At 23.8% G+C, this 8,856-nt stretch overlaps 3 protein-coding genes across 3 annotated transcripts; all 3 read left to right on the top strand. All coding sequences in view use genetic code 6, as the record gives it.

The window, feature by feature from the left end:
- Positions 1–1,334: 1,334 nt before the first annotated feature.
- On the top strand, positions 1,335–6,124 carry TTHERM_01298610 (kinase domain protein; the record flags this gene model as incomplete). Its single annotated transcript, XM_001029800.2, has 3 exons — positions 1,335–5,513; positions 5,623–5,942; positions 5,992–6,124. The coding sequence occupies 3 exons, from the start codon at positions 1,335–1,337 to the stop codon at positions 6,122–6,124; spliced, it is 4,632 nt and encodes a 1,543-aa protein (XP_001029800.2).
- Positions 6,125–6,580: 456 nt separating this feature from the next.
- TTHERM_01298600 (3' exoribonuclease family 1 protein) lies at positions 6,581–7,609 on the top strand (the record flags this gene model as incomplete). Its single annotated transcript, XM_001029799.2, has 6 exons — positions 6,581–6,653; positions 6,767–6,832; positions 6,918–6,964; positions 7,026–7,145; positions 7,218–7,364; positions 7,424–7,609. 6 exons carry the CDS (start codon positions 6,581–6,583, stop codon positions 7,607–7,609), a joined length of 639 nt encoding a protein of 212 aa, XP_001029799.2.
- A 499-nt stretch (positions 7,610–8,108) lies between these two features.
- Positions 8,109–8,621, top strand: TTHERM_01298590 (HIT zinc finger protein; the record flags this gene model as incomplete). Its single annotated transcript, XM_001029798.3, has 1 exon — positions 8,109–8,621. One exon carries the CDS (start codon positions 8,109–8,111, stop codon positions 8,619–8,621), a length of 513 nt encoding a protein of 170 aa, XP_001029798.1.
- Between the last annotated feature and the right edge of the window lie 235 nt (positions 8,622–8,856).

Genomic DNA, 8,856 nt, shown 5'->3' with positions numbered 1-8,856 from the left:
CCCAACCCCAACCCCAACCCCAACCCCAACCCCAACCCCAACCCCAACCCCAACCCCAACCCCAACCCCAACCCCAACCCCAACCCCAACCCCAACCCCAACCCCAACCCCAACCCCAACCCCAACCCCAACCCCAACCCCAACCCCAACCCCAACCCCAACCCCAACCCCAACCCCAACCCCAACCCCAACCCCAACCCCAACCCCAACCCCAACCCCAACCCCAACCCCAACCCCAACCCCAACCCCAACCCCAACCCCAACCCCAACCCCAACCCCAACCCCAACCCCAACCCCAACCCCAACCCCAACCCCAACCCCAACCCCAACCCCAACCCCAACCCCAACCCCAATTAAATAGTATTTTTTGTAATTATTTATTTATAAATCTTTATTATATTGGAATTTTTTAATTTACATTTTACTAAATCAAATTAGTTAATATAGATAAATATTTATAGATGTCATTAACTAATAAAAGTTTTCTGAAATTTCTTTAAATAAATTTATTCGAAATATATTGCTTTTATTCAGATTATGAAGAACAAATTAAATAGATAAAAATATGTTCAAGCTTAGAAATTAAAATACCAGAAAAAAATTACATTTAATTGCTTATTTAATTTGATTATATTTTTTTATTAAATAATTTAGATTAAAAATAATTTGTTCTTCTTGTTATTTAATTTAAAAAACCCTCTTTTTTCTTTTTATGGTAAATTTTTATTTTGAAATTCACTGTTAAATTCTTAAAAACCATAAATAATTCAAGTTGGCATTACTAATTTTTCTATATGATTTTATTAATTTTTAAATCTAAAACCATCTAAAAGTATTGTGATAAATTGTGAATATTATTTTTAGGCATCAAATTTAATATATACTGTCATAGACTTGAATTTGCAGACAACTTGTTACCTACTTTTTGAATTTTTGGATCAGAATTTATAGGTTTAAAAAAATCATTTAAGTAATTTATTTTGAGAAATCTAAATTTTTATTTTGATTTTTAAATTTGGTAAGTCTAAAATTTTCAAACAACTTAAAAATATAAAATTTGATTCTTAGCTTTTTCTCTCTATTAATATACATGTTAAATATTATTAGTATTAGGTATTTATATAAAAGCTTTATTTAAGCTGGAAAAGCAGTAAGATTCAGGATTAGAGAATATAGTCCATTAATTTAATCAATCTATCAATTTATTATTTGATATAAAGAAGAATACTTTTTGATTTAATTTGATTATCAATCAAAGATAGATCTTATTTGATTATTGCATTTTAATTAATAAAAATTTTTCAAATTATAATTTAAGTACTTTCTCATATAAAATGTCTTAGATTCTACAAGACAACACATATGAATTAAAATATGGAAGTGACTTGTTATAGCAAGTTTAATTTTTAAATGTGATTGGATAAGGAAATAGTGTTGTCTATGAAGTATATCATTAAGTACAAAATAAAAATATGGCACTTAAAGAAATAATTCTTTAATCTTAGGAAGATGAATAATACATCAAAGATGAGTAATAAATGCTTAAATTTTTATCTGTTGAATAGCAAAATAGCTATTTCATTAAGTATGAAGATTTTTGCTTTGTTAAAGTAATCGTAAATGAGTATATTGAACATAATGTAGCTTATCTCTTGATGGAGAAGGCTTCAATAAGCCTAAGTTCTTTTGTAGACTTACGCATAAAAAAAAACATTCCATTTTCAATTGAAGAAATCGTTTTTATTTCTGAAGAGTGTATTAATGCTTTTACTTGTCTTTAAGAATATAAAATAGCTCACTCTGATATCAAACCTGAAAATATTTTGCTAGATTTCTTTCCTCAAGAATAAAATTTTTAGAATTCACTCAATCATATTGGTGAAAAGTTGAGCGAAGGAACAATTATTGATTAAAAATTTTAAAATACAAAAAATACTTATGTAAATTAAAATATAAACGATAAAAAATACTAAAAAGTAGATTTAAATTAACAACTAGCCTAAAAAAATTAAATTAGTAATTAAAGTATTTAACAGAAATCAATTGCAATAATTGATGACTCAAATAAAGAACTTAGCCCTAATATTACCTTGAGTAGTTTTACCTGTAGAATAAAAATATGTGATATTGGGAGTGCAATAAAAAATAATTCAAGTGGAGAGGGGAACAGCGTTTAATTACATCGAATAGAAGGGACAATACCTTTTCTTGCTCCAGAGTTGTTTAAAAAGTATATTAAAAAGGAGGTAACAGCTCTTTATAATCCTTATAAAAGTGATGTATTCAGTCTTGGATTGTGTATTTTATTTCTTATAATTTAATAAAGATTTTACAAATAAAATCGTATATACATGGAGGATACTGCCTACAGTGAAATTATATAAGAATGGATTATGTATGCAAAGTAAATTACACATTTCAATAGTTTGATTTCGGATGTTCTTGATAATACACTTCAAATATAATATGAAAACAGACCTGATTTTTTATAGTTGAATAAATTATTTTAAGAAAAGATGAAAGAAGAAAATGCAAGAAGAAAAAGACTTAGAGACAGGATCAATTTAAATTCATTTTAAAATATGGATCTAAATGAAATAGAAAGCTTTAGCCCTAATAAACTAAGAAGTGAAAGAATTTCTAAAAATAAATCCCCTCAAAAAAATTAATCTATTCATGTAAATGGAATTGGTAACAAGTCAAGCTCAACTCAATATGAAAATTTTAAGAAAGCTGAGTTGAGTTAAAACAGTAAGAAAACTACAGCAACAGCAACAACCAAATATTCAATAGATTATATAAATTCCACTATAGATACAGACATTAAATCAAGATAATAAATTACTCCAAATTATAGATAATAGTAAGTTTCAGTAAAAGAGGCTGATTTGTCTATTTCTATTTTTGAATAAACAGGAGAAATTAACTAAGTAAATGCAAAAATCTAAATTATTTCAACCAAAAGAGGTAAAAGTGCAAAGAGAGCTAAAAGTACGTTAAGTAAACAGTAAGATAAAAAACCATAAGTGTAAAAGTAATTTTTAGAGTAGTAATAGCCAATTTTATAGATGCAAAACACCAAATAAAAAACTTTAGCTTCTGAAAATAACAAACCAAGTTTATTAAATAAAATAGATTTGTAAAGAAAGTCAAGTATTACCGCTAATACTATTGATTTCAATATATAACCAAGCTAAGACAGCCATGATCAGGTAAAATAAGGAAAATTAATTAAACTACCTTCGATTAATAAATAGTCATCAAACTCTGGTTTTAATTAAACAAATCTTCCATAAATTAACAACTAGTCTAAGAATTCTATTTCTGCAGCAAACAGTTTAAATAAAGCTGAAATAAATTTATTGCCACCAAGAAAAAAGACACAAGAATTTGATTAAAAAAATAATATAATTTTGATTTAAAATAGTGACTAAATTAAATAATAGAATAATGCAAATAATAACACTAAAAAAAGTGAATATAGTAAAAGCGATCAAAATAAGGATCCAATAAAAAATAACAATTACAAATAATTAGTAGTTGATACTAACAAAGATTAATTTAAAAAAACATCTCTGATAAGTTCAAACTTAAATAATATGTAAATTCCTTAGAAAAGTTTTTAAATTTCTTAAACAGCTGGAATGGAAAAAATAAAACAATAATTGATACAAAAGTAAAATTAAAGGATTAAAACCGAGAATTCAATCATAAGCACAAATAAGGCAGAGTAAAATATAGAGTAAGTTTAACTAATTGTCATAAGCTCAATAGAGCAAATGAGGAATGAGTATGAAGAAATAAATAATTTACCTTTGAATTTAAAAGCTAAAAAATACTTAAAAATTATTTTATCTGATATTCCATCTTCTATTTAGATTCTAAGATTGCTTAAATGCATAAATGAAATTAAAAACATTGAGTTTGTATTAAATTTTTCATTAGAAAGTGTGAGAGGAGATGCTGAAAGTCCTTGCTTATTTAAAAATCAAAGTTCATCTCCAACAACTAAAATTGATTAGCCTTAATTATAAAATAAATAACTTAGTGTTTAGAGCAATGTTTAAATCCCAAATTAGCAGCCTAATGAATTAAATTCATTTAATAAGCTAAATTTTTTAAAAACTTACTCAAATATTGAAAAGGTTGATAAAGACTAAGCTACTGCAAATCTAAAGAATAAATTTAATCTTAGCAATTTTAATTTTAATAATAATAACAACAAATAAAGCACAATTTAGCAAAGGAGTTAGAGCAGATCAAATAGGAGCATTATAATTTAATAAAGAAAGATGAATACTTCTAAGAACAAGTCTTTTTCAAACGATAACTTGGATAGTTCTTTCAGTTCTTCTTAAGGAAATCATAGTAATAAATAAAACCCTAATGATCTAAGTGTATCTATAATAGAAGAATAGCTATGGAAAGCTTCAGAAGTATATAAATTGCTCATTGAAGTTCTTATATAGTTTAAATAATTAGATCAGTTAACAATTTTATTCAAAAATTTTATTGATTAAGGCGATGAAAAGTACTTTATCGAAAATCTACAGAAAATATCCATGGATTAATAATTTACTATAAAACATATCCATATAGGAATTAATCATTTGGATAAAGAAATAACTTATTTTTTTGAATATGTTAAGCTTATAATACAGAAAAGTCAAAGGGTACTTGAAACGCTAAGTTTAAACTTAAAGGGATAACTAGCAAATTAAAATATAAAATTAAGAAATACTCCATTAATTTAATTTATTTAAAACTTAAAATCATATTCTCTACTTAAAAGTATAAAATTAAATCTAGCAAAAAATAAACTCAAGAGGGAGTTTGTGATTGAATTTTTTGAAACAACTAAATAATTTGAAAATTTAAAAGAATTAACAATAAATTTTGGATTTAATCAGATTTGTTTTCCTTAATTCTAAATTTTAAGTATAAATTAGAGATTAAATACTCTTTATTTGAATTTTGAGAATAATTAATTATAAGATGGAATACCTTCTTTAGCAAAGCAACTTCCAAATTGTACTTAAATGAAGTAGCTAACTCTTAATTTTAGGTAAAACATTTCTACATCTAATGATCACATAATATTTTTGCTAAGCTGCTTAAAGAATATGCAAATAGTAACTTTTAATTTAAATATTTCAGATAATTCAGAAATAAATGATTAATTATTTTGGAAAATATAAAATTTGGATGATTTATCTTCATGGATATGCTCAGACTTATAGTTTAATATAAAAAATGTGCATGTAGGTATGCCATCAATTGTCAGTATTTTAGAATATCTTAAAAAGCACACTAGATCCTTCCATTCTATTACATGTACAGTTTTAAGAAGATATTCATTAGAATAAGTTAAAGATTTAATTTCAAGTTACGATTTCTTGAATCATTATAATTTAAATATAATGAAGATATCACAGAGTCATTTTTAATTTATTCTCTCTCTTAAATAATTTAGTGATTTTTCAAACAGCAGTTCAAAATCCTTATTAAAATAAGTAATTTAATTTCATTTTTATAATTAATTATTCCTAATTTAAATAAAAACATTTAGTTTAACTTTTAGAACAAAAGTAAATTTTAAACTCAAATTATATCTATTTAAAGAAAATTTAAACAATCCCTGATGTCCTGTGTGAGTTTTTTCAATAAAATCATGGCTAAAAGAAGATGTATAGATGTCTCACTTGTGAAAATGATAGCTAATTAAAAGATTATGTTTAATATGATACATCAATTTGGAAATATTGCAAATAATGTATATATGTATGCCACAGAAGTCATGAGTTTATTGAATTAGCTTCATGCTTTGAAGAAAAGGAATAATGTGTATGCTCTTTTAGCAATAATTCTAAATGCCTTCTCTAAAATGTCAAATATAAATGCACGAGCTAACTTGGAAAAAATATATTTTAGCAAGCTTTTAAGTAAGTTTATTTCCATACCTCTTTTTTTTTTAAGTATTAATTTATATAGGTGTTATGATTGCAGCTAAAACAATTCAGAAACATACATTTGCTAATGCTGCATAGAACCTTGCCATAAAGATCATTTTGTATAATTTCATTCTATAAGATTTTTTGACTGCTAATGTGGAAAGAAGCATTGAGGATAAAATTTATCTTACACTTTAATTAAAAATAATAAATTTTATAATAAAATTATTAAATTAAATAGTTTATTCAGTAAATAAATTGTTATTATATACTAAAAGCATGTTTATTTATGCAAATTACTTAATAAAAAAGAGTAAATATTAAAATTCTTTTTTTTAATTTGATTAATTGATTAATTTAAAATCTTATTTATAATATCTGAAATATTAAATAAAGAAAAAATATTAATTTATTATTTTAAAATGGTTTTTAATTTTTTATATTTTATAATAATTAATTAGTTAATTAATTAATAATGATGTGTAGATTGTAATTAGTAGCATACTAAAAGTTCAAAAGTATCTTTTGATATCGCTAATTAATTATTGATATTATTTGTTAACTAAATTAAATATTCTTCAAACACTATTTTTTGATAGCAAAATATACAATATTGTTAATAGAAAAAAATGGATCTATCATTATTTTCAATCGAGTAAATAAACAAGTCTTCAAATAACTCTTAAATTAGGCTATTCATAGGTGATTATAGATAAATTAAATATTCTAAGCAGAATTATATTTTGAAAATCTACAAACGATCTAATTTTTTGTAAAAATAATATAAATTGAAGATCTATTGTTTTATAAAATAGGTAAAACATGTATCATTTCTACTGTCTAAGGTGCTTAATCTACTAATTCATAAAAAGCTTGTGAATGTAATAAATAAAACTTCCAAATGAAAATCAAAATTATTTTAATTCATGCTAATTTTTTATTATTTTTAAATATCAAATTAAATAGAGGGAATAGTTGAAGTATCAATTAAAATGGAATTCAGAGGTGATTAAGTAAATTGCTTAAACTTTATCATGATCATATATCTAATTTTATATTATTTTATTCTTGAAGAAAAAATAAAGATATATGGAAAGCATTTTAAGTGAATCTTTAGAAAGTAACATCAAACTTGAGGAATATCCTTCAAAATAAATAAAGATTATTTTACAAGTTATTTGCAACGAAGGAAATGTAAATGATATTTCTACTTTATACAAATTTATTAGAATTATTAACATTAATAATCTATTATATAAAAAAAAGTTATTTTCTGCTTTATACAATGCTGCTATAGTAAGCTTACTCCATAATGGATGTAAAATGAGAACTACTACTTTTGCATATGAGTTCATTCCTCTTAGTTAAAATACAGTTAAATTATTCCCTACTAAAAAGGAACATAGCTTAGATGTAATTTATTTAATTAAATATTTTAATTGTTAAAATGAATTTGTGGAAATATTTATTAGGATGACTTTGACTAAGCTTGTGTTGTGCTTGATCTCAATACATAAGGGATAGTTACATTAGTAAATTAAAAAGGATATAAATTCAATTAAATATAAGATGGAATCAAATTAATTATATCTTCGATTTAAAATACAAAAGATCTCCTCAAATCTTATCTCTATTAATAATACACTAAGAACTTATGAACAAATAAAATGTTTTCGTATTTTTATATTTACTAAAATTTATTTCAAACAAAAATAAAATTAAAAAAACTCAAATCTATTAAAACAAACAAGCAACCTACCTATATGAAAGTAAACAGTTTTTTTTATTTTAGAATATTCTGATCAAATATTTTTTAAATATCAAATAAAAATTTATTTGTGTACTAAAAGAAGTGTTTAAAGTATTTATTTTGTGAATTAATTAATATTTGTGTTTTAATAATCCTACTAAAAAATAGAATTTTTTAAATGTTTTACTTACTAAATACAATAAAGAAATAAATATATCTCTCTCCTTTTATACAATCATAATCTCGTTGAAAAATTAGATTAATTAATCTGATTAGCTTATTGAAAGAGATCTCTAAAATAAAAAATATATATATTGATTGTATATAACATTTTTAGAATCAATAAAGAAAGCAATTTTAAAAACTAATATATTATATTAAAAAGGAAAAAACAGATAAAAAAAAATATGAGTAATAAGACGAGACATTCATAGAGACAAAAGAAAATAAACTAAAATTTGAGACAAGTAGATAGCGATACAAGAAAATATGTTTTAAATAGTCGTATAGATGAATTAGAAAGTGACTTTTACGATAGTCCTAATAGGTTGGCAGAGGATAGCGATAATGAAGATTTTGAATTAGGAATAGAAGGTGATACAAAAGCTAGTAGTGATAAAAAAAAGAAGCAAAAGAAGTTAAAAAAGAAAATCAACAAGAGAATGAAAAAAGAAACTCATTTAAGAAAGAATTTTAACCTAAAGAAGCTTATAAAAGAAGATGATTTGGATAACAAGAAAGAATATACTAATTTTGTAAACATAAGAATGAATTCAACTAAGTACCCTACTAGATCTTTTTGTTCAATTTGTGGTTCACTTTCACGCTATACTTGCCCAAGATGTGGTGAAAAATATTGCGGTATCAGGTGTCATGATTTGCACAAAGAAGTATTTTGCTTAAAGTTCGAAATTATGTGATATTTATAAATTAAATACCATGAAAAGATCTTACTTTTAAATTAGCTATGATTATTATAAATATTTATTCATGAATGACAAGAATTGATTTGGCGCTCTAAATTAAAAAAAAATGTTATTTAATAATTAAAAAAAAATGTTATTTAATAATTAAAAAAATTATATAAAGAACTCTCTACAACTACTACTCAATTTTAAAATAATTATTCATTTGTTAATGATACTTTTTGGATTT

This window comes from Tetrahymena thermophila (assembly GCF_000189635.1).
Source record: "Tetrahymena thermophila SB210 genomic scaffold scf_8254062, whole genome shotgun sequence".
Classification (NCBI taxonomy): Eukaryota; Ciliophora; class Oligohymenophorea; order Hymenostomatida; family Tetrahymenidae; genus Tetrahymena; species Tetrahymena thermophila.
The sequence above is the reverse complement of the archived record's forward strand: the minus strand, read 5'-3'. Positions and strand labels throughout refer to the sequence as shown.